Raw genomic sequence first — 27938 nt, 5'->3', positions numbered from 1 at the left:
TCTGGTAGTTCTTCTTTAATTTGGAAGGTCTTTAATGTTTATAATATATATATATATATATATATATATATATAGAATAGCACTAAAGGCCTTAGAGGCCCATGGCTTAAAAAGTTTGTTCTTTCTTCATTTCCGCTTTCCTTTATGTACTGAGATCTTCTCTGGCTCGATATGTGATTTTTCTCCATTCCTTCTTGTTATTCATTTTTCTTTTCTGGCCTTCTAGTCCAATTTCTTCCATATCTTTTTATACCTCCTGATTCCATCTATTTTTTGGCCTTCCTTTTCTCTTTTTTAAAGTTATAGTGTAGTTTAGTACCCTTTTTGGAGTCCTCGTGTTCGGCATCCTTTCTAGGTGACCTCGTCATCTTAGTCTCTGTGCCTTTATGACTCCTATTATGTTAGGTTGATTATATAATTTCTTTAACTCATCATTTGATCTTCTTATCCATAAACCGTCCCTTATTATTCCTCCATATATCTTCCTCGGGATTTTCCTTTCCCATATCTCCAGTAAATGTTGTTCATTTTTTGTCATTGTCCATGTCTCACTGCAGTATATTACTATTGGTTGTATAGTTGTTTTGTATAACAGTTATGTTTATAATAAAGTTATGTTTTTAAAATTTTGTCGTAAAATAAAAATTCAAACTGTTTGAAATTTTTAAAATTGAATTAAAAACTACGATGACAGTAACGACGAGAAAAATATGCTAGTTTTAGGATGCTATGTGAAGCAGAGAAAAGACAGCTACGAAAAAAATGGCAGATATCGAGATGAGCAAGCTGTAAAGCAAAACTAAACAGAGCTACCAAAGATCTAACAAAGTTACTAAAAAATATCAAAAAAAGGTATCGAGAATTACCTAATTCTCTTGTAGCCTCTGAAGATACAGACTACTCACTTTGGAAGGCAACAAAAAAAGCTAAAACAACCACAACAATATTAGCATCCAATAAGAAACATGTAGGGTAAATAGGCCAGAAATAACAAAGAAAAGGCAGCATCCATTGCTGAACACGTAGTAAAAGTTTTTGAACCAAACGAACCAGATCCCAACGACAATTTTAGCCAGATTTATAATTTTTTAGAAGCTCTGCTTCAACTGGACTTATCGATTAAAAACTTCACGCTGACAAAAATAAGAAACACAATTATAAAAAATACAAAATTAATAAAAGCCCCAGGATTTAAAATATATTTTAAATATATTTATTTATTTTAAAAAATATTTTTCCGTCGACCATCCATTTATGATTAATTTTAACACCCTCAAAATCATTGATTAATGACCCCTATTAATGAATGATTTTCTATTAATGAACGTTTTTATTATATGCAACACCACATACATTGCTCGTATAAATTAATTTAACCACATTTAACGCTCTGTGATTGGCAGTGACCTGTGGTGTAGGCAAGTAAATAAAAAATAAAAATTTAAACTAAGATATTTTTATTTCTGAAAAGTTCGGTCGACGGAAAAGTTTTGTAACGAACTCGTGAATTAAAATGGCGATTAACAATTTCGAACATCGAAATTGCTCGCTTCGCTCACGCGTTAAACTATCTCAATTGTTAATCGCCCTTATTAATACACTTGTTGGTTAAATAACTATAAAAAAATCTCCTACACGATATTAAACTACTCCCCAATATTAAAAAAAATCTCCTACGCACTAACAACTAAATCCTACCTCTCAGCAGCCTTCCTAGACGTCAGTCAAGCCTTCGATAATGTTTGACATGAACGCCTACTTTATAAGATACAATTGCCATATCCTTTCTTTCCACTTCTAAAGTCCTACCTATCAGATAGATACTTCCTGGTAAAGCAGCACGATGTGGCCATGAACCATTAAAGCATCCCACAAAAACATCAGAAAATTTACAAGAAAACCTCAATCAAATAGAAACTTGGCAAAAAAAAATGGCGAATTAGAGTAAATGAGACCAAATCAACACATGCAACCTTCACAATGAAACGAAGAGAATGCCCTATGGTCACAAGCAATTAAGTAAGGCGAACGACACAAAATTCTTAGGTATCTATCTTGATAAACGACTAACTTGGCAGAAGCACATCTTTACCAAAAGAAAACAGCTGGGCATTAAATGTAAACGTATGTACTGGTTAATTGGTCGAAACTCTAAATTAACCTTGGATAACAAACTGCTCATATACAAGGCGATCCTTATGCCCATATGAACATATGGTATTCAGCTATGGGGCACCGCTAACAATTCTAATCTTGCAATCCTCCAATACTTCCAGAATAAAATGTTAACGTCCATAGTAAATACTCCATGGTATTTTACATCCTCCTCTATAGAAAAAGATCTGGAAGTGCCTTCAGTAAAAGAAGTTGTATCCCAAACAGATTTAATGTTTAACCAAAATCAACTGTATTTTAAATTCTACCTCAATTATGTGATATGTAGGTGATTGATTGTGTTTTATTATTTTATTGCTTTTAACTTACATACTTTTTAATTAAACTATTCACAATAAATTAATAACGTTTACAGTTGCCAAATAAAGAAAAGGAACTCTCCACTGGAAGAGGTTCTTGCAAGCTATGTAAACAAACAAATTACTTATTATTTTTTATTTTTGGATAGATTGTAATTTTAGTTGGAATTAATAAAAAAAATGTGAAGTACATGAATTTATTGAGATTTTTTGGGGGATCATCATCTTTCCATTATATCCTTGTCATCGGTTAATATTGTTCCGTTTTTGGTCATTGGTTTTGGTCATTTGTTTTAGCTTTATTTCTTTGGTGCTTCGTAGGTTTTTCAATGTAATATAAAACAATTTTATATTTTCTTTACTTCTTTCTTCCATTTTTTGTCCTTGTCCCAGCTTTTCTTTGTCTCGTTTTTGACTATTTCTTTAACTTTTAATCTACGTATTTTGTATATTTTATATTTTTGTTGCGTTTTGTTTTGTAAGTACTCTTTACACAATTTCTTCTTTTCATTTCGATTTCTACCTCTTTATTCTACCACGATGTCATTTTCTCTTTCCTATTATTTCTTGTGGTCCCACATACTACTTTTGCTGCATTTGTCATAGCGTTTCTAAGTTTTCCCCATTCATTTTTTACTACTTCTGTCATTTCCACTTTTTTGTCAATTTTCTTCTCTAACTCCGCCTTGTATCTGATTTTTGTTGTTTCTTCCCTTAGTTCATGTATTTTAATTATTTCCTTGTATTTCTTATTTTTGTCTTCTGTGATTTTTATTTCTATTCCTTTGCTGTTAAATGTAATTTGCAGTAGGCAGTGCTCACTGTGTATTTCATAGCTTCTTTTCATCCTTTCGTCTCTTATCCAGTTCCTCTATTTTATGCACTTTTTATGACTATGCACAGTATAGTCACAAATAATTATTGACTATACTCAATGAATCAATTATTGATTGTTCATTTCTTGATATGACTTCCCTCGTGATCTTATGTACATTTTAATGTTGGAAATATGTATTTACGATCATTATGTTATTCTCTAAACAAAATTCAAGTAAAAGTTTTCCATTTTTGTTGATTTTATCCTCTTCATATGGTCCTATAACATTGTTTCATTTTTCTACTTCTTTTTCAACTCTAGCATTTATATCTCCTGTGATTACTATTTTTGCTTGCAATCAATTATTACTTCTTGCAGTTTGTCCCAGAACTCATTCTTTTCATATTTTAGTAATTGCTTTCTTTGAGCCCATTTCTATATCTACTCTAAATATGCGCTCATTGAAATATATCCAATTCCTTACTTAAATAATTACTTAAATTAATGATATTTTTTTTACTAAGCATGCTATCTCTGCCTGCGCTCTCTTTTTGTCTTTTCTACTCTGTTGTACAGGGTGTTTCAAAAAGGTATGTCATAAATTAAATCACGCATTCCGGGGACAAAAATAAATTGATTGAATCCAACTTACTTTTATACAAAAGTGTACACAAAAAAAATTACAGCCCTTTGAAGTTACAAAATAAAAATTGTTTTTTTGCATTATCTCCTAAACTACTTGACATTTTGTAATAAAAATGGACACGTTACTTTCTTGTTCTGAAAGCATTTTTCATACAAAAGAAACAACAAAATCTAAGCACACAGAAAAATTTTAAGGGGGATGTGCAGTCCTAAATCCCCCCAAACTTTTGAGTACGTTCAAATCAAATGAATTTTGTGACATCATTAGTTTAACACATTATTTTTAAAAAATTTTTGACTTTTATCACTTTTTCGAAAAACTAGTTTTTTCCTAGTTGGCCATAAAATTACAATTAGTTTCTTCGGATACAATAATTACAAACAGTTCCATCAATAATAGTCAATAATTTGAAGCTATCCTTTATTGTGTAAATAAGATTAATATTAAAAATTTTGATATTACAATGGCCTACACATTTCAGGAAATGGCAGATATGCATTTAACTTTGGGTAAGTTGGATCAGATTAAATTATGATTTCAATAAACTATCGGGAATATCGTAGGTGAATGTCAAGAAAATAGTGTAGCAGCTGCAAGGTGTTATGAAGTAAAATACCATAATCGAAGTACACACGATAGACGATTATTTCTGATCATTAATCGTCGTTTACGGGAAACGGGTACATTTCAACTGCAAGTTGCTGGCAATAGTGGTCGTCCAATAATGTATGCAACTGATGAAGACATTCATTGTAGAAGTCCCTGGAATAAGTACAAGGGTAATAGCTGCTCAACTAAATGTTCCTCACGTAAGGGTTTGGAGGCGTTTGAACGATCAGCTGCTTAAACCCTATCACTTAACAACGGTTCAAGAGTTATTGGTTGAAGATTATCCTAAAAGGATTGGATTTTGCAATTGGTTGTTAATGGAAAACACTGATGGCGCTCCACTGCATCACAGTTATAAAGTCCGGGAATACATTTGCAGGCAGTACCCTGGTCGGTGGTATGGAAGGGGTCGTGACGCACCTATTTCTTGGACACCCAGAAGTCCAGGTCTTAACCCCATGGACTTTTGCTTTTGGGGGTTTATTAAAGAGAAAGTGTATTATGTAACAATAGAGGACGAACAACAATTGAGGGTTAGAATAATTGAAGCTGCAAATCAATTTCGTCAGAAAAATATGATTTTTCAGCGCATTCGGTTTTCCTTATTAAAACGATACCGAATGTGTATTGAAGAAAATGTGGGTCATTTTGATCATTTATTATAATATCATATTTATAAAGGTTATAGACATTTTTTATACTTATTAATTTATTTAAACCATTTATTTAGTTGCACGTAATTTTTTAAAGGTTAATGAAAAGGGCCGTAACTCAATAAAAACTATTTTTTGAAAAAAGTGAAAGCAAAAAAATTTTAAAAATATTGTGTTAAACTAATGATGCCACAAAATTCATTTGAGTTGAACGTACTGAAAAGTTGGGATTTAGGACTGCACATCCCCATTAAAATTTGTCTGTGCGCTTAGATTATGTTGTTTTATTTTGTATGAAAAATTCTTTCAGAACAAGAAAGTAACGTAAGTAGTTTAGGAGATAATGCAAAAGAACAATTTTTTTTTTGTAACTTCAAAGGGCTGTAACTTTTTTGTGTCCCCTTTTGTACTAAGGTAAGTTGGATTCAATCAATTTATTTTTGTCCCCGGAATGCGTGATTTAATTTATGATATACCTTTTTGAAACACCCCGTATATTAGTAAGTATCCGTTTTTCAATATCGTGGTTCCTCTTCCTTTTCTTTTTGTTTTTGTTATAGCTACTACTTTAATCTTTTTATCTTCTGTTTCTTTCCCCAGTGCTATTTTCTTCCATTTACGCCTCTTACAATTCATGTTGCCATTTTTAAAATGGTCTTCTCCTTGTTTGTCATTATCTTACCCTTTAGTGGTTTAGTTCTGTCTCTATTATCATCTTTATATTCACTCACGTCTTTATTCTTTTTTCTAAGTTTTTTCCATTTCCGGTTCCGAACACATGTTTTCTTCCACTAGTTTTTTGAAATTGACGAAATTGAACAAGCAAGATTAGCAAAGACCCGAAAAGCGATGGGACCAAATGAAATACCGAGTGAAATAATAAAGCTCTTCGAAAGTTCAGGTAAAATATCTCTCCTTCATCTGTTTAATAAAATTTATGAAACTGGCTATATACCAACGGATTGGCGGCTGTCGACTTTTGTGACGATACCTAAAAAAGCAAATGCAAAAAGATGTAGTGACTACCGAACCATCAGCTTGATGAGTCATGTTTTAAAGATATTTCTACGAATTTTGCACTCTAGTATGTACCAAAAAATAGAACAACAACTTGGTGACACACAGTTTGGATTCCGCAATAACCTTGGAACAAGAGAGCACTATTTAGTATTCAGGTTATGGTACAGAGATGTCGGACATCCAGTTTATATGTGTTTTATTGACTTTGAGAAGGCCTTTGATCGAGTAAAACATACTAAAATGATAGCCATTCTTCAGCAGGTAGGTATTGATAATAAAGACCTACGCATTATTAAAAATGTTTACTTGCATCAACGTCCAAACATCAGGATTGGCCGGGACACTTCTGAAGAGCTTCAAATACGAAGAGGAGTAAGGCAGGGCTGCATTTTTAACATCTATTCTGAGTTCGTTTTCAATAAAGCAGTGGATAATGTTCAATGTGGTATAAAAATGAATGGCGTCAATATTAATAATTTGAGATATGCGGATGACACAGTGTTAATTGCAAGCAATTACGAAGAACTTCAACATCTACTTAATAGGATTACCACAATGTGTGACGAATATGGCCTTAAGCTAAACACCGCAAAGACAAAGGTGATGGTCGTCAGTAAAACGCCAATACAACCGGAAGTGGTAACAGCTTATGGTGAACAACTATAGAAAACTAACAGTATCACTTACCTTGGTTGTAATCTAAATGAGAACTGGGACATGAGCAAAGAAATTAGAATACGGATAGAGAAGGCCAGAGCTGCATTCTTTAAGATGAAGAAACTGTTATGTGGAAACAATATTACTTTAAGTCTGAAAATTTGATTAGTGAGATGTTATGTGTTCTCTACTCTTTTGTATGGTGTCGAAGGTTGGACTTTGACGGATACACTTCTCAAGAAACTGGAAGCCTTTGAAATCTGGGTGTATTGGAGAATCCTACGAATAAGTTGGGTGGATAGAGTTCGTAACGAAGTTGTTTTGCATCGGATCGGAAAAGTTACGGAAGTCGTCAAAACAGTTAAAAATCGCAAACTTGAATATTTTGTCCATGTTATACGCCACCCAGAGAGATAATATATACTCCCTTTAATAATACAAGGCAAGGTAGACGGAAGAAGAGGGCCAGGTCGAAGAAGAACGTCATGGCTTGAAAACCTGAGAGATTGGTTTAACAGATCCTCTGCCTGCATCTCTTTTCCGAGCTGCCGTCAACAAAATTACTACAGCCAATTTGATAGCCAACGCTCGATAATCGAGCTCGGCACATGAAGAAGAAGAGTTTTTTGAACTGGGTGGTACTATATTCTTTGTAATATTTTCTATTATGTTTATTTTGTACTTCCATTTTCATCTTGTGTCTTTTATAATTATGAATCCATAACTGATTTTTGTCCTTTTTTCCATTTACTCTTTCGTTAGCGGTTATGTTCTTAAGTTTTCTTTGCTTATTTATCTATTTTATTGTCAGGTCACATTCAATGTATACTCGGTATTGTTAAATTACCTTTGCCTTTTAATATCTCTTCGAATTTTTAAATTGATTGACATACATCATATCATTTATTTTTTTGTGCTCTATTTATTTTTGTTATTATCCCAAATTGTTTGTTTTTAATGTTTTCTATTTCGTTTTTAGTTGCTCTTCATCTGATATATCTATTGGTAAGCCTGTTATTATTAAGTTCTTTTTCTTATTTTGTTTCTGGCATACTTCTATAGTTATTTCCACTTTCTCCATTTTTTGTTTCATGATCGCCATTTCCTTTCATTATATGACTAATAAATCTATTATTACCTCGTATCACAATATGCACTCCATCAAACACAAATGTAAACTACTAATCATCATAATACTTTCTTTGAAATGATTACTCCTTTATAGACTGTTCTCCATATAAGAATTAAACCCTATTTTTAACATGTTTTCTCTTTTTCAGGAACAGTTCATCCTATGTTAACGGTTACGCACACTTCGTATTCTTGTCACGAAGTCCTCGGAAAAAAGAGCACAGATTCCTCCCCGTCCCACAGTCAGATATCTAGAAATTCATCTAAGAAGTCAAATAACTCCCTTTTAGTAAATAACGGAAAACTAGAAGGTAAGCAGGGCATCAGTTATTTCTATAGATTTGTTCACCGCTTTTCAAAGATTGTCGATACAAGAGAATTATTTTGTTATTGTTGTTGATATTTGAAATTTAACTTTTCCAAGTTTATAGTATTTGTCAGATTTCAAAACGATCTGTATAACAATTTTTACAGTATTATATATAATTATTGTAAACTTCCCTTAACTTGCCCGTAAATATAATTAGTCCGTTCTGTACTTGATACAGAACTTGAAAATATGTAGCTGAGACAACTTTAAACAAAAATTTTTATTACCACCTTTAAAACTGTTCTCTCAAAAATATCTCTTAAAGCGACGCTGATACGCGCGTGAAATATGTTAATGTTAATGCATTCCCAAGGTATTTCAATTCTCAATCCTCTGTTCAATTCAACTCTGTACTCTGTACAATTCTCTGTTTTTTCTTGTTATTGTTCATTTATTTCTTGTGTTATCCATTGTTTGCGTTTAGGGGATGTATCGCACTCCAGTTGTTGTTGTATAATGTTTGATAAAAAAAAACAAAAAGAATAGATGCTTAGATATGTATAAAAATGTCAAAGATAGTCATACGTAGGAGCTACATAGAAAGTTAAAGAAGAGAAAGACCAGATGCGTTAAAAAGTGGACTTGTGAAGAGAAGCAGAAAACAGAAGAAAGGGGGGAAGTACCGTCAAGAACTTTTAGTGAAAAATAACAGAAAGTTATACAAATGTAACTTTTATCCCTAGGCCTGTAATGCGTATTGGTGCACTGTAATTTTTTTTGTTTTGCATTGGTAGCAAAGTTAAAAGAAAAGATGGCGGTTTTTGACAAAACACTGGTTTTCGGTTATACCGGTTTTTTTTGCTTACCGTTTAACCAGGCGGTTATAACTGGCCAAAAACAACCGGTTTTTTCAAAAACCGTATTTCGGTTTTTTAATCCAATAGGTTACAAAGTTACACTTACAATGCACTTTAGTTTGCGATACTTCATTCGACTCGATAATACTCGTAACTATTATGATTGCAAGTACCTTTTCAACGAAATATTATAATAAAACTTAATTGTTTCTGGATGATGTGAGTTTGCACTTTCAGTTTGCTTCTGTATTTATAAAATAAAATAAAATTTGAATTATGTTTTTGTTTGGAACAATTACATGAGAATAATAATTATGATTGGGATCCAAAATAATACCTTACCTAATCCTAATCACCGTAAAAACCTAATAACCGGGTTTTACTTTAAAAATAAAAAACCGGTTATAACCGGGACAAAAAAACAACCGATAAAACCGGTTATTGCGAAGTAAAAAAAACCGATTTTCGGTTAAAACCGGTAGGTTTTTCCCATCCCTGGTTAAAAGCAGTTATTGGGTAATTGGCTTTGAATATACTAAATTTATAAATAAAATCACTGCTATTTTAAAATTATTAAGTATTTGTTTTTTAGAAATTTTTTATCAGTTATATTAGTAGATTACCTACATGTAATCGCGCCACAACAAATTTTTCAAACTAGAAATTAAGTTTGTATTTACGCACAGAAACATTTTTGTGTTACATAGGTAATTTTGTGAGATATTCATCGCAAGAATATCTGAACAGACGGCAACTAGAACATATACATTTTTATCTGTCTAGGACAGATTAGGTGAAAGCAGTATATTTCGCTCAAAACTTGATACCTGGCGTCCTAAATTGATGTCAGTAAGAATAGAAGATGAAATTTTAAGCCAAGTCACTATCGATTCCGAGCTAAGCACACGTAGAATATCTGCAGTTACTGGAGTAAGTTACTCTTCCATTCACGGGATTTGGATAAGAGAACATTTATTAGGTTTTCACTTTACGAGAGTATAATATTTATTACCAACTGATCCTTAGCACAGATTTGCTTACTATATAAGATATACATGTGCGCTTTTTAAATATTAATTTAAATGCAGAGTAAGTTGTTACACTGGCTGTCGGATGATAACAAAGGCGTAGATTCTCCAGTGGAGATGGGGGATTTGTTGACATTTCTGTTTTAAATTGAGTTGATGTTAACTTGGCGTCAGGTAAATTTGCCCCACGGCCCACGTCTAAAGTAGACTACAACTCCAAACCCACCAAATTGTTGCAGTACTAACAATGGTATATGGAACAAGGAAAATAAATAAAATGACAACCCACTACTTATAAATTATATATTCATCATAATCGTCATTATCATCATCATCATCCAGCCTTCATTTATTACGTCAAATGCTGGACATAGGCCTCCCTAAAACTCATCCATTCTTTACGATTTTGTCTCTTTGTTGCCTATTTTTAGTGATATGCCTGATGTCGTCAATCCAACGTGTAGGTGGTCTTCCTCTTCTACGTTTGTCTGCTCTTTGTCTGCCCCCAATTTGTAATTTTGTTCATCCTTAGTGAGTCGTGCATTCTCGCTACATGGCCTGCCTAGTTCATTTCAGTTCCGCTATTCGTTCAACAACATCAGCAGTACTCGTCTGGTTTTGCAGATATTCGTTTCTTATTCGGTCTCTCAACGTCACTCCCAGCATAAACAGTTCCATTCGTCTCTGTGCCACTCTCAATTTCTAAGCCGTAGTCTTGGTAAGAAAAATAATTTTCGCATCATAGGCCATGACCGGTAATATTCATTGGTCAAATACTTTTCTTTTGAGGCTAATTGGTATGTTGGTCTCGCAGTTTTCCAAAGGCTGCCCACGCTAAAGTAATTCGTTTTTGGAAGTTTGGTTATCCCTGCTGATTCTTATTGAGGACCATATTTGTTATAAACTTAGTTTTGGTCAAGTTCATTCTGAAGCCCACCTTCGGACATGCAAAGCACAATTCATTTAACATATCTGTGGTTTCTCCTAAATTATCTGTGATAAGGACAATGTCATCTGCGAAACGGCGATGGTTAAGCTTTTCGCCATCTATTGTTACTCCTTTGTGGTCCATTGACCATCTTAAAGGCATACTCTAATGCCGTAATTTCACGACGTTTATTCTTTTCAGTAAAAGGATTTTTCTGTTTTAAAGTTCTGATTCATTTTCTGGGTTTCTAAGTCGTTTCTTTCCTGTTGAAACAGAATACAAATTCTCGGAATCCCCTCCAATAGGAACAAAGTTATAGGTTATATTTTCTGGTTCTACAACGTCTCCTTCATTCTTGCTGCTACGTGAATCACTAACCATCGCAGGATGGTTACTACTACTAATGCGAGAACTGCCTTCGTGAGGATCATACTCTCTTCCCGAGGTTACATCTTCACTGTAACTACTTGATTCTAAAATAAAAAATGTACTTTACTAAACAAATAACCTTAAAATCATTATTTTTACTAAGCTATGCTTATTGTGTAATATTGTATTTCTCATGTATTCAAAGTTCTTATTTATTTTTAATATAATATCATAAATAATATGTAAAATATTCTTAACAAAATCAGACATTTTTCTCTACGATACTTTCGTATAATTCCAAAAAATTCACAGATCAAAGTTACACGTAAATGTCAAGTCCTTGGACTTGGACACTTTTTGACACTTAGCAACTTCTTGCACTGAAATTATGATTGATTAAAATTTTAAGATATGGGATTTTACCCAGTAAGACACTTTTTATTAGAAATCTGACTTTGCCAGCTTATAGTACCCATAATTTTATATAGATGTCGCCACTTAATTCAATTCTAGAAAAATATGGATTTAGCTACTTTTTGCACTGACCCCTTCAATTAGGCCTGATCGAAAAAATGAAAATGAAACATATTCACTTTTGAGTGCGAATATCTCGAAAACCTGCCATTTTATGCGTTTCGAATAATTTACGTAGAATATATAGAAAAATTTAAAACTGTAGTCGGAATTATTGCGCTGTCAATAGTGTAACCGTTAGAAGGAAAAAGAGGTTGCTTGTGCATGCTGTTCGTTACTGGTATAGTAAAGTCAACAAAATTTAGCAGCTGTATCTTATAACACATTAAGCAAATTAAGAAAAATTATACCATGTAATAAAAGAATATTGTCCATGTTATTTTTTTTTAATTTTCAACTGCGAAACCTGTTTTTTTTTTTCGAAAAAAGCAACTTTTACCTAAGCATTTATTGTTGAAACCCTTGGATATTTTATGTACGATTCTTAATAGAACACGCCGTATATCTAAGTGTGTATATGTGTGTATCTATGTGTGTGGGTAACAAAAGACCTATCAAAAAAACCGTTTCTGTGTTTATTGCCGTGAAATAACCAAATACACAAAATTTATTTTTCCTTTTTTGTTGTAGAAATGAGACACATTGTGAGGAAGGCAAGCATGCTGGATGTGAATCAAGTGAAGGTATCTTTGAAAGACATCGTTTGTTATCTGTCACTGCTGGAAGCGGGGCGACCAGAGGACAAATTAGAATGTAAGTAAAACTCCATCTGACGATATTTTTTGCAAGAAAATGTGAAAATATTTTATCTTTTCCTACAATAGGACAGTGCTTCGTTTTTATTATATTACATGTTTGACGTCATTGTATATCGGTTTTGGAAGAAGAAAAAAAGTAATCATCAGTTTTTTATAAAGTATAATTAATAATGTCGATTGAAAAAAAATCAGTATCTGGCAGATAATGAAATGGATTGTTATGCTAAAAATTATGTTTTATTACAGACATTTATTAAATTAGGATACAGACTATAAAGTGTTAGCTTATATGCATCTGGACCAGCATATGTTTTAATTAAATACCACTGTGCAGAGACATGGAATGTGTTAAAGTTGATTTTTTTTCATTTTTGGTTACTTTTTTAGTAACTTTAATTAGAAAATATGACACTAACATTATTTTTAAGTAATATTATTATTTTAAAAAAAGAAGTAAAAACTTCTAATGCATGATGGTATATTTTATTATTAAAATTTATTCACTAGGACTACAAATATTTTCAAAAAGTTTTCGGTTCATGATAAAATGCGTTAGGCTTTCACGGCCATCGTCTAACTTGTTAAGCTGTTTGTTCTGGCTGTTAGGCCGTTGTCTCCTGAGATTAGTTCTCGACGTTTTGCCAACACTAGGGGTTAACATCTTCTGGAGATGTTACTGCTTCGCTTGTAAGCTGAAAATGACCAAGATTACAAGCGAAGCAGTAACATTTCCAGAAGATGCCAACTCCTAGTGTTGGCGAAACGTCGAGGACTAATCTCAGGAGACAACGGCCTAACAGCCCGAACAAACAGCTTAACAAGTTTTCGGTTCAGTTGGACCATCATCAGTGAAACCTACAAGTGAATATTTCCACGTTAAATTAATAATAAAAAAAGTAAAGTTTTGACTGGTAAATTACTAAGCATGTGGAAAATACTTAGATCTTGAGAGTAGTTGAAACTAGCTACCAATCCAGGTATAATAACCTTTAGATATTATATTATAAAATTGTGATGACGCCAGGTCGTGTTATAGGATCTCTCTTCAAGGGAACATACATTTTTCCTTACCGAAAGAAGAAGAACTTGGTCCAACAGTTAGAACCAGCCAACTGACTAGATTAGGAAGGAAATAAAATTTATTATTAAAAGTGACATGGTCTCCAAGACAGAAAAAAGTGAATTTACCTTATGTATACACCTGCATCTTCTATTCTCTATAAAAGGTTTTATGATCCGGTCGTAAAATATTTTATTGCTTTGAATTTACCAAACTATAAGCCATAAACTTCTGGCAATGAGCACTTTTGATCAGCATGATCTAAACTCTCTGCAAAGTTTCCGCTAATTTAATTGAAACACTTTTACATAAGTAAATAAGAAAACACCAGGAATATTTGCATGAATACGACAACGAATAAGGCTAATAGTTGCAGCTTGTGTCACGTTTCAGGGAAATAATGTTAAACCTTTTTTTTTAGATGTGAAGACATGAAACATACGCGTTAAGATGTTTTATTTATTTTTTTTTTTTTGTATAAAACCATAGCCTCGTATGAAAAAGGCTAATAGTTGCAGCTTGTGTCACGTTTCAGGAAAATAATTTTAAACCTTTTTTGTAGATGTGAAGACATGAAACATACGCGTTAAGATGTTTTATTTTTTTTTTGTATAAAAACATAGCCTCGTATGAAAAAAAAAATAAAAATTATTTTTGGTCACAAATTAAACGAATAATTCAAAAATAATTTTTGCCTCAGATGCCATCTAGAGCCCATACAGAGACATTGTCTCAGGGTCAGCAGCATTGGGAGTCCTACGTTACCATGCAGGGTATCTGTTAAAAACTTAACAGATAACAGAATAAATTTTGTATTATTTTAAGGGTTTTTACCCAAATATTAATGGTTTGACTCATGTACACCTGGTAATACACTAGTATTTGAACTTTTTAGTCCGAAAACGTTCGGTGATGTAGCTCGAAAGGGTCTTTTTAATTATATATATTTTAAGATTTTAAAATAAAACTTTAAAAATTATTATACAAGCATTTTTACAAAAAATATGGTTATTTTAATGAAGTGCCGTTTTCCAACCTTGAGCATTAATTATACAGTCACAGTTGATCGAAATTAAACTTGCAAAAGCGTCAATTAAAGCTTGTCTAATATACTTCTATAATATAATGGCTATATTTTATAAAGTCTGTACTGGATTTAAACCGCAAATGTAAAGTTTAATTTTCATTTAGAAATTGCAACCTGAAAAGATTTCATATTATAAGATAGATCATCTCCTTTAATAGAACAGTTATCTTACTTTCATGACCATGCATTAGAGAAAAGGCCACCTTAGCCTTCGCAACAATATGAACCAAAAAACATATTTTACCTCCAAAGTCTCATAAATAAATAATATTCAAAGATTTGCTATTCTACAGAATGGAGAGTTCGATAACCTTTTCCCACCAAAAAAGATCTGGTGAGAGACGATTAGACGATTAGACAAAACATGTCTATTAAGAGGATACTGATGTGATCCAAGAAAACATGTACTGAAATGTGTATTTTTAGGTATAAGTATAAAAATATTGCAGACTTCTCTCTTTCTCATAAATAAAAAATAAATCAGCTCAGTCCAATTTTATATTGTGGTAGCGGAAGAGTGTCCTATTACTAAAACTAATGTCAAACAGTCGAAATGACAAACTGGAATAAAAAATTATGTGCGGGATCTAATCAATTTTAAAATTAAAACTTTCTGTCATATATAATTTTACCTATATTTTGATTATTTTTCTTTGAAAAAGTTTTTAAAACTAGTTCACACAACGATACCAAACTTTTTCCTATCAGTTTATTTTGTTTTTGCGACCCAATTTTCTAAATGAAACTTTCGAAGTTGTTCGAGCAGCAGAATTAGGAAGTATTTCCCAATAGTTGTTTCCTGATATGTTTGAAACGACACAAACTTTTCCAAATTATTTCGACTTTAGGTGTCAAGAGAAAATGAGTTACTGAACGGTTATTTTGAGTGGCAACTGCCAATATCTCTCCTTATCTTGAAAATAAAATAAGAACTAGTATATAATAGATACTTTCATATATAGCAAGCCATCAACAAAAATCCTTATTATATTAGGTTATGGACGTCTTGGATGAATACTTTAGCTACTTACACAGAACAATATGTATTACTAGACATTTTTATGGTACCCAAAGTGTAGAATATAGAAGTATAATACATAGAAAATAAAATGCTTATACTCAAACAATTTCTTCCCAACCGGTATTCCTTTTATTCCGTAGGTGTACATGGAGGACCTAGTATGCGAAAAGTACTGGGAGTAGGTACTGCTGCACCTGGAGCAAAACACGAAATGTCACCTTCTGCAAAAAAAATCCGGAAGCTGAGCTGGAAGACATCGTGCCGAGAGCTGCATGGCCGTACGACATGTGGTCACAAACGATTCCTTTGGAATACCAGCAAAATCCCACTGAAGACCAGCCTTGCTTCTGCATGGGACTAAGATGAACGTAAAATAAAACAAACAAAAAAATTAAAAAATTGAAAGAATATAACACAAACTTTTGTAAATCAAATAACAAAATAAGGCATCTGAGGGCCAGATGACACAAAGAGCTAGCAGTATCCTGAATACAGAAGGATATTAACAAAGAGTAAAGCTCGTGCGAAAACGAAAAGAAGTGTTTGGAAGAAGTAGTATTACGATGAGGTCGTCACAAAAGTTAGGAGTAGGTAGTTTGAACGAGGTTTGATTTTAGGAGTACGACAGGGTTGTATATTGCCACCGCTCTTGTTTAATATCTCATCATCATCATCACTGGCTCGACAACCCTTTTTGGGTCTTGGCCTGTTCTAGGATTCTTCTCCATTCCGATCTGTTTCGTGCTTTTTTTCTCCAGTTTTTTATTTTTAAGGTTGTTATATCATTTTCTATTTGTTCTAAGTATCTCAGTTTCGGTCTTCCTCTTGTTCTTTTTCCTACTGGCATCTGTTTGAATATTTTGTTTGGTATTTCGCCTTCTTCCATTCTTTCTACATGCCCTTGTTTAATATCTACAGCGAACAAATATGCCAAGAAGCTCTCTCACATGCAAACGAAGGGATAATAGTAAATGGAGAAGTTATCAATAACATTCGATATGCTGACGATACTGTGATAATGGCAAGAACAGCGGAAGATCTACAACATGTAGTTGAAAGTATGAATGAGATATGTAATAACAACGGCATAAGGATGAACGTCAAAAAAACCAAATATATGACCTTCAGTAAGAATCCAATACATGACACTAGTATCGTAATAAACGGTACCCAACTCGAAAAAGTAAACGAATACAAATACTTGGGAACTCTCATTACTGAAACAGGTGACCAAAATCACGAGATAAAAAGACGTATTGAAATTGCCAGGTCTACCTTTATAAAAATGAAAAAATTATTTTTAATCGTGATATTAGTATTTAGCTACGAACTAGCATGTTAAAATGTTATGTATTCAGTACTTTGCTTTACGGTGTTGAGGCATGGACTCTTAAACAGAAGAATGTTAAAAATCTTGAAAGCTTTGAGATGTGGTGCTACCGCCGTCTACTAAAAATAAGTTGGGTGGATAAAATTACAAATGAAGAGGTAATACGCAGAATAAATAACGATCCAGAAGTTATACTGAATATAAAAAAGATAAAACTTGAATACTTGGGCCAACTGATGATAAGACAAAAGTACACATTCCTACAAAATATAATGCAAGGAAAAATCCAAGGACGCAGAAATCCAGGCCGTAGAAGAATGTCCTGGATGAGAAATTTAAGAGAGTGGTTTGGCTGTACCACCAACGAATTATTCAAAACAGCAGTGAATAAAATTAGAATCGCCCTAATAATATCCAATCTCCGATAGGAGAGGCACTCAAAGAAGAAGAAGGTTTGAACGATACTGCCAAAAGAAATATGTTAACTAGAAGATACGTTTTATACTACCGTGAATACAGAAACATATATTATAAGAAGATGGTGAAACTTCCAAACAAAGATGTAAAAGAAAGAGAGTTGCTATTTTCGAGAAGATGAAGATGAAGCGAAAACAAAAACATGTTGCGGTGACCATAAAATCATGTCTAATCAATTTAACCAAAATTAATATTTAAAAAATATTCTTATATTCTAAACAATATACTTTATATCTGGTAAATCCAAGGGTTTGTGCTCTTTTAAATTATCCTGTATCAGAACTATATCGTCTGCAAATCGTAGGTGGGAGATCATTTCGGCATCGACATTGATTCCTTTGGCGTCCCACTCCAATTGTTTGAAAGCATGTTCAAGAACTGCCGGAGAGATTGAGAGATAACTTATCTCCTTGTCTGGTTCCTCTTTTGGGTACTCTGGTCATGGTTGCATTATTATATATGTTTGCTATCAGTTTGTAGTTCCGATCGTATCGTATCGAATGCTTTGCGAAACTCTGCGAAAGCCAGGATGAATGGTCGGTTTGATTTATGGATTTTTCCATAATCCCTTTTATGCAGTGGAGGGGTCGTTAGTACCAAAGATATCCGTAAAACCTTCGTGTTTCCTAGGTCGGTCAAAATTTAATTTTGTTTACAGTTCACTTGTTATTATCATTGTGAATTACTTCGTAATTCTCGAGGTCAGTTGGATCACCCTTTTAATGCAAGCTTGGATAATAGATACAGCTTATAATGCAAGGAAATAGAGATGGATGAAGAAGCGTGAGAGGTAGAAGAATTTCTTGGCTGCGAGACCTTCGTGAATGGTTCGGAATGACATCAGTCAAATTATTTCGTACAGTAGTTTCGAAAGTGCAAACAGTCATGTTGATCAACAACCTCCACAAGAGACGCTAAATGCAAGAAAAGAAACTTGCATATTAGAATGTGTGCAATATAAATAAATTCTTTCGTAATAAATAATATTTTTATAGTGATCAAAATATTTGTTAATAAAAGTATTAATACATAAAAGAGTGGTTTACGTTTATTTAAAATATGTATTTTTTGTTTCAGTTATGTTTCGATTATACGACACCAACGGAGATGGTGTTTTAGACAAGAATGAAATGGATTGTATCGTTAATCAAATGATGACGGTGGCTGAATATCTTGGTTGGGATATTTCAGAACTTAAACCAGTAAGTAAACATGAAATATTTATATGGAAAATTTAATTTAATTTTATTTTGACAAACTATTATTTGCCTCTTAATCTTAAAGTCTTAAAACGAATAATTATTTGATATTATCCAGATTAAAGCCATTTGACTTCAATCTGGATTAGTACGATATCGTCAGCGTAGCTTAACTGCTTTAATCCATTATTAACCATTATTAGCTGGCTACAAAATAGGATGTTTCTGATCATATAGGAGGTCAGCATTTTCCAATCGTCCACCCACACGTAAGAACCCGTCCTCTTCAGTGTACATGAGTGTCAATGCAGCCAAGTTTTTACTCAAACAAACTCTTTACTAAAATATTTTTTTAAGCTGCCGTACTATGAGATTTCTTGCACTATCTAATTCTCTGGGAGAACTCCTCCGTAAGTCGAATTAGATCAGTTTTTAACAGCCTAAATTTTTTTATAAATCGTAAAACGTATGAGAAAATACGTTGAATCTTTTTAAACGAAGAATATCTTTCCGAAGCTAATAACCAAAAGCTATTTTCTACTCGAATATTTGACGACCTTGTTTCCTTCGGAAATATTCTCTAAACTAAAATTCATTCTAAATTGTTCGTAATTTATATTTTATGACGATCAAATTGGAGAACTATGCCACCACATATATGAAGGAACCAACAGCTTTTTCACTACTACACCTCTGCTAGGCAAGTCTGCTGGATTCCAATTAGATCTCACATGGTGCCAGAGAAAAGTTTTCCCTATTGACTGTATAGCTGCTACCCGATTTGCCACAAAAATATTCCATCTTGAAGAACTTGAATTAACCCAATATAAAGCAATCTCTAATCCGACCTGAGGATTCGAATCTGAGGAGACCGATTCATTACTACAAATCAGCATTGATAAGCATTATTCGTTTCAGTTTTTCCTGAGTGGCCACTGACCCATAAAGGAGAGGTTAGATGAACAGTATAATCTCTCTACAAGTGTTTTTAAATTGTGAAGATTATATGTTATCAAAACTGTGTTGTCCGCATATCGCATATTCTTTAAAACCTCTCCATTAACAGTTACATTTACGATCGTTATTTACTAATGGATTCACTGCATAAATTACATTATATATAATATTATATAAAATTACATTATATATAATAATTATATAATATATATATATATTATATATATATATATATATATATATATATAATGGATTTATTACGGCTGTCGCCGCTTCTCCGCCCCCAATTTCCATCTTTTTCTGTCATATGCAGTTGCCTCTTCTAAGTCTCTTGCTGCCATTGCTTCATCAATATCGTTGCGCCAACTTCTCCATGGTCGTCCACTCTCTCTTCTTTCAGGAGGGATCATTTCCAGTACTCTTCTAGGCCATCTGTACTCTGGCATTCTTTTAACATGTCCGAACCAAATTAATTGTTTTCTTTCTATGTCATCATTGATATTTCGCTCCATTTTCATTTCGTTTCTTATTTCTTCGTTTCTAACTCTCTCCAGTTTCGATCTAGCGCAGCTTCGTCTTCATAAATTACATAAAATCAGAAAAAGAATACAACCCTGTATAACGCCACGGAAACTTTCTAACTTCTCAGATAGCTCATCAGTCACTTTAACTTTTACTGTTTGCTTCCAATAAAGATTGAATATGATTCTTATATCTCGACTTCCAACGTTCATGCTTGTAAGTAGAGAATAATAAGAGGTGACATGACAAAACTCTAATAGAATATGAGGCAATGTTGAAAAAAAAATAATAAGCCTAGATAAAAGAAGAGCAAGAACAAAATTTTTTTAGACTAAATTTTATCAAACAAAGATTTAAACCCTTTACAAGTTTTGGATGTAAGAGCGCTAAGATTCTGTCTTCCCATCTTATCTTTAATAGTTGTCTGTTTACCATATTTCAAAGAAAGAAAGATATAAAACTCAAAGGTCAGTATTAAGATAGTGACTGCAAAGAATGTTTCTCATTTTTACCCAAGTTGCTTGGGTTCGTTTTGAGCTTGTTTGATATCATATTTAGTTTACTTTAAACATCTAGTTTTAATCCATTATGATCACTGGTCTGGCTTATTTCGTTCATTACATTTTAAAGGTCCTCACGCTTACACCATTGCTTCTGCTGTCTTCAATAAGGCTTCCTTAAATATGTCCTCTAAATTCAAGCTAACGAGTAGGACTGAGAGTATACAATATTATCTCACTTTTTTATTTTTGTTACATCCGATAGTTCTTGTCCTTATTAAAGCTGTGAGTTAGCAACTCATCCCAATAGAAATTTTTAATACCGGAACCAAAAATAACTGGACTATTAAAAACTAGAATATTGAGACACATTATTATATACCAAATGATAAAATGAGAACCAGATCCAGTGTAAACATAAATAAACACCTGTAATGGATACAGGTATTAATATTTACCAAATAATAAAATAAGAACCTGATTTTAATAATAGAAATTTTTAATACCGGAACCAAAAATAACTCGACTGTTAAAAACTACAATATTTAGACACATTAATATTTACCAAATTATAAAATGAGAACCAGATCCAGTTTAAACATAAATAAATACCGAATGTTTTTTTCTTTAAGTCTATAAATCATAGATATAGGTCCTTATTTATATCCAACTATTTGATTCTTGCTGATTAGGGAGATTACTTTCTCAAATATTATGTTGTAAATAACTCTAAAAAAACCTTAAGAGTCGGCTCATGAGGACAATTATATGGACGAAACATTGTTTGAAGTTTTTTTGGACAGTGTTACGAATATCGATAACAACCAATTTTTTGGAATAGTTCCAGTTAAATAAATCAAATTGAAAAAGTCAACTAAAATTTTAATGTTTTCTTCATCAATGAGTTTAAGGAAGTCTACTGTTAGCTCAGGTCCATTTTCCTTGCCCTTCTTTAGGTTGATATAAATCTAGTTTGGGAGATAATCGTTTTGTTAGTATCTTTAGAATAATGTGTACACGTCGGAGATAAGACTGTTTGGGCGGTAGTTTTTAAGATCTGTGGGGTTGTCTTTTTTATGCATGAATATCATGTCATTGTTGGATGACGTTTTGATACTTCAGGCTAAGCATATATTTTATGGCCTTTGGAAGCGTAAATTGATTTTTTCCCTCGTTCCTTAATACTATCCACATGCCGTATTTTCCTGGGGCTCTGTTGTTTTTCAATATAAACAGTCCCTATGAATATGTCTCTAGACTGTCCCTATACGTATATACAGACAATCACTGACTTTATAGTCCCACTGTGGATCAAAGAAAGCCATTCCATAGTTTTTAATCAAATTCACCGAAATAGTTTGCATAATAAGTTACCGATACCCTAACTAAACGCGTTTCGAACAATCCCCCGAATGAGATCGAAGTTTTCAGTAATACACTATTATTCTGTTTTGTACAAAAGCCCATTATCGGAGAGTATTATACAAATGTGCTCTGAAATATATGTTGCAATTGTGAGCTTCGGGCCAAAAGGCATTGTGTTGCATATAGCTATAAACAAGAGACTAATATTTAGTGGTTAATAGGCCAATGGAGAATACTTACGCTATTTCGATTATAATGAAAGAAATATTCTATGTATCACAAATATTTTTTGATTCCCAAGCAATAATACATATACAATAAATTTGTATTATACACTTTGTCTACATTTTTATGCACTTGTGTGTCCTTCTCTATTGTTTATAATTATGTACACACAAAATCTCATGTGAAAACTTGAAAAAAATATATATAAAAGAGCTCTTAAACTTTCTATTTTTAGATAAGAAATAAAAGGATTGCATCGTTTTCGTGGTCTTCCTACTGATCGTCTTCCTATTGGGGAACCGTCTCTTGCCGTCTTTACTACTCTATTTGTTGTCGATGGAACGACAACTTACTTGAGGCACATTGAAAAGCAGACAGAGTCATGTCTATGTAAAAAGAAGAAGAAGAAAGAAGAAAAAATAAAAGGATTATAAGAACTAAAATGAGAAGATAAGAAGCGAAAAAGAAATAAAATTCTTCTCTTTATCTTCTTCATATCTTAGGTCTTAGGCTCGTTTTTGTCCGATATTAAGGCTATAGTCATATTTGTTTCGTAGACTTTCAGCTCTCTCGCCATCTTTTAAAGGATCCTGTTGTCTTAACTCTTTTATTATTCGGACTAGTCTCTCTTAATGTTCCCTCTTAAAATGCCCACTTCTCTTTAGCGACCCACTTTTGATTCTCCGTGGGTGGTCGCTATTTGAGGGTTTTACTGTATGTAGTTGAGGTTTAATGATATATTGTGCTATATAATCAAATATTTTCCGTAGTTGTTTTGATGAATTTGGCTCATATTCTATTAATTATGTTACAGATTCTTCAGGATATGATGGTAGAAATAGATTACGACGCAGATGGTACGGTGTCGTTGGAAGAATGGAAACGAGGAGGACTTACAACAATACCTCTTCTAGTTTTATTGGGTTTGGACGCCAATGTGAAAGAAGATGGCAACCATTTGTGGCGGCTAAAGCATTTCAGTAGACCAGCTTACTGCAACCTTTGTCTCAACATGTTAGTTGGTTTAGGAAAGAAAGGATTGAGTTGTGTATGTAAGTATACCAAAATGTATTTAAGCGGAATACGTAGAAAAATCTATAAAGGTTGTATATTTGAGAAACGTTTTAATTTTATGCCCGGTTCACATTATTCCAGTAGCATTCCATCACAGCATTCCACTCGCGCTGGAATGTACCATTCAGTCCAGTTGGCTGGAATGACGGTCTATTTTTCGCCCATTCAAGGCCACTGGAGTAGTGTGAACGGCCATTACAGTGCTTGATCATAAGTTGAACAGTGAACATGCATTATTGCTCCGATCTTACAGCTTGTGAATGACTGTAGTAATGTGGACGATAATCCAGACCAACACTGGACTGGATTACTGGACTAGAATAATGTGAACCGGGCATTATTCAATGCTGTTGAAATACAAATAACTTATTTTGGTCAAGGATATATAATGTCGAATTAAACAAAATTTTATTTATAATTTTGCTACACTATTCTTATATATATATATATATATATATATATATATATATATATATATATATATATATATATATATATATATATATATATATATAAGGTTCTTGAACTCCTAAGTGGAGTATAGAGCTTCAGTGAAAACGCGCCATCGAGTTCTATTTTGCGCTAAGGCCTTCACCTCATTCCTATTCTTTAAAACTTATTATTCTTTTTGCTTTTTATTTTCGATACTTATAAATGTTAATGTCTTCGAGGATAGACTCAACAATAACAGAGATGGAATGAACATGAATTACATGAACACAAAACGTCTAAGGAGATCACAGCAGAATTAAAGATTCAATAATGCTACCGGATGTACATTATGGACCTGGCTGTTGCTTTCATAAACATAATACTTGAATAACGAAACTGTTTTGTATCTTTTAACGCGAACAAGTCATAACGTACATTATAAGTTTATTTAGGATATAAATTATTACGCTCTAGAATATATTCCCTTAATTAATCTAATAAATAATTTATCTTTAAAATATAAGCAAAATAGGGCAGGTCCATCTGTAAAATAACCATAATATGCCGTAACATGAAAACTTATTGCATCGCTAATTCAATATCGATTATTGTAAATTCTATTCTTCAAATAACTTTAACTTCTGGCCTAATGTATTGTCTATACAAAAACTAAATAGTAATACAGTCGGCAAAAAAGTCTCGTGATAACACCCACAGTTGTAGGTGAAATGTAGTTATAGCTATTTAATGTTTAAGTCCAACTAACCACATGCCAGTAGAACTACATGACTGCTTTTAAGTGGTTAGTAGTACTCGGTTTACACCCACAAGATTAATTACTGTTCCGGCCAATACCTCGACACTTATACATCTGTGACTAATATGTTTAGGCCAGTTATTTAACGATCATAAATCTTGAGAAATATTTTGGCAGAGTAAACTGGTTATATTAGTTGTTGATTCATTCTTTGGCATTATGCGGTTACAAAATATTTCATATGCCTTTTATTATTTCTTCTTAGATGTAAAGATATCATATCGAAGACAGACATGTTGCCTATTTCATTTGACACGTCTTAAAAATAATGTTTGCTGTTTGCACTTAACAGAAAGTTCATTTTTATAATTAACTACGTAGAGCAAACTCCGTACCGCCTTAGTATTAATGAATGGTCTATTAAATAGCTAGCTGAGTTATATTAACTTTCTTATATTAAGATCAAGTTAATTAAGTGAAATAAAGGTTAAAACAGAAGCTAATTCACGTGACAACACAGTAACTATATTGCACCCTCAGAGCAAGACTGCAGTAACTCAAAATTTTATGAAAATGAAGTAATCATGGAATTCGATTATAAACATGCATATCTATCCCCTGTAAAACTTTAGTAACTTTCAAATGCTTAACCGGCTAAATATTACAATAACAGCAGTTCTAACTATTTTGCGTTTTTGTACATAAGTTCCGTGCAAAACTGTTGTAATTCTAATGTAACAAAGTTACAACAGTTTTGCACGGAACATTGCAATGGTTTCGATAACAAGCAATGAAAGGCACGAAAAAAGTAAGATATTTGTTATTTTAATATCTTTATCTGTGGTCTTTAATTTTAATATACAGCGTCTCTACGTAATCCATTAACGGCCGAGACAATCAACAAAGATTTACGAGGCGAGGTGAAACAGCTGGAATAAAGGTAAATGGAGTTCCCATTAACAACATTATAATGCGGACGTCACTGTGATCTTAGCCAAAAATATTGAAGATCTTCAGAGACTGGTGACCAGAATAGCGGAGTATGGAAAAGAGTACGGTCTAACAATGAACGTCAAGAAGACGAAATTTATGAGAATATCGAAAACTCAAAGAAATAACGAGAATCTTCTAATAAACGGAACCAACGCCGAACAAGTGGACAAATATGCATATCTGGGAATAATGATTAACTTCACAAATGATTACATTCAGGAGATCAAAATCAGAATAGAAAAAGTTAGAGCAAATTTCAACAAAATGAGAAGAGTACTATATACAAGGGATTTAAAATTAGAACTAAGAGTTAGGTTGGCGAGATGCTATATTTTTTTGACTTTGTTTTATGGAATGGAATCTTGGACCTTGAATGCGACATCAATGAAAAAACTGGAATCATTCGAGCTGTGAGTGTATAGAAGAATTCTGAAAATATCGTGGATAGAAAACGTCACAAACAAAGATTCTGAGAAGGATAAATAAAGAAATAGAAATTTTAAATACAATTAAAACAAGAAAATTGGAATATATTGGACATATTACACGTGGAGAGAAATACACCTTGCTCCAACTGATTATGCAGGAAAAGATCCAAGGAAAGAGAAGCATAGGAAGGCGTAGAATGTCATGGCTGCGCAACCTGAGAGAGTGGTACGGATGTACATCCAATGAACTTTTCAGAGCAGCCGTCTCAAAAGTCCGAATAGCTATGATGATTGCCGACCTCCGCCGCAGAGAGGGCACTTGAAGAAGAAGAAGATTATGTCTAGTTTATTGTAAAAATATTTATTTAGTAATATTTAAGGTTAAACCTTAAATAAATTCGTATTTTTATAAATGAAACCCAGTTTTTTTCTTTTAATAAGTAATTTTAACAAAAAAAGTTTATAATGTTAAGATTTCTTCAATTCTTTTTACAGTAAGTCAATATTTGTTTTTAGTTATTTTTACAACCAATATGCTGTTAAAAGTTTTTTGACATTATAGCCAACAAATGTATTTACATGCAAAAAATATAAAACGAGTGAATAAACAATCTGTCTTCAGATTTTCAGGAATTAAAATTATTACAATTAGAATTAGTAATTCATACGAACATCCCAGAATTTTCCCAAAAGTGCGCCCGTCAGAGTACTAAAAGGGGTACTCTAGAATCGGCTATTGTTAACAAGAGTCATTACTGGTGGGCAAAGGTAAAGATCTTAAACTCACAACGTTTTTAGTAAATGTTGTAAATTTCCTTATAATTTTGATTTATTACTCCGTCTCCCAAAGACTATAGAGTATGTAAATAACAATATTTTATTACCTTAATAACATTGGCTTTTAGAAATTGTATAATCAATTAAGGACCATTAAACCCAGGATCCTTATTTAATAAACCATCTCTTTAATTTATTATATTGTGTTGACATTCGTGCGGATAATCTCCCGGGTATTCATGAAAGTTCCGTGACAAAGGAACTGGGGGTAACATTATCCTTAATATAAGTTATGTTTCCTAATAGTAATCCATAATCTAAGCTGACCCACAATGTGTCAACAAAATGCCCTTTGGGGAAGCAGCAACGTCGGAGAATCCATCACATTTAGGTCGCTTTTGTATCTATTTCGGGTTAAGCTGGAAATCTAGTTAGAGATTTACCTGGAAATAATTAAAATTGTGATGATATGTTACGATATAATTGATATTACATTATTTGTGAAAATGAATATCTATTTTCGTGGCCAGTCTACTAATTAAATTATGACATCTACAGATAATTTAAAGGAATTTTCTAATTAGATTATTTAATATTTTATAATTATTAGAATAGGGGATATATTGCAACGAAAAAACTAACAGGAGCGTATTCGTGGCGTATATATAAACGCTGGGCAAGAGTTATACAAAACAGTAAAGCAGCGGTACAATGGAACACCAAGCTGCCTTCCTCTCCATAATTGTATATTCCTCTACACAATGCTGTATAAAATTACGAAACAGAAGAGCTATCCAACATTTTAAATTTTTAAATGATATATATATATATATATATATATATATATATATATATATATATATATATATATATATATCCTCTAAAATCGCTGATCTGGTAGATGAAAAAGGGGGTTGAGGTTAATTGGGTATACAGCTGATTGAAAGCCAAGTATACTCTGTTCAACAGTTTATTATATTTCGCCAATTTTCATTGGCATCAT

General features: G+C 32.7%; 1 protein-coding gene across 3 annotated transcripts in view; it reads left to right on the top strand.

The window, feature by feature from the left end:
• Window positions 1-27938, top strand: part of Dgk (diacyl glycerol kinase 1) — a 529426-nt gene that overhangs the window by 469011 nt on the left and 32477 nt on the right. For all 3 annotated transcript variants that reach the window (XM_072522519.1, XM_072522517.1, XM_072522518.1), the window contains 4 exons: window positions 8157-8318; window positions 12604-12726; window positions 18784-18908; window positions 23289-23526. In XM_072522519.1, coding sequence (XP_072378620.1) covers window positions 8157-8318; window positions 12604-12726; window positions 18784-18908; window positions 23289-23526 — 648 coding nt within the window. The remainder of the gene's footprint in view (window positions 1-8156; window positions 8319-12603; window positions 12727-18783; window positions 18909-23288; window positions 23527-27938) is intronic.

This window comes from Diabrotica undecimpunctata, chromosome 2 (genome assembly GCF_040954645.1).
Source record: "Diabrotica undecimpunctata isolate CICGRU chromosome 2, icDiaUnde3, whole genome shotgun sequence".
NCBI lineage: Eukaryota > Metazoa > Arthropoda > Insecta > Coleoptera > Chrysomelidae > Diabrotica > Diabrotica undecimpunctata.
Note: the sequence above shows the minus strand (reverse complement) of the source record. Positions and strands in the feature narration are given on the sequence as shown.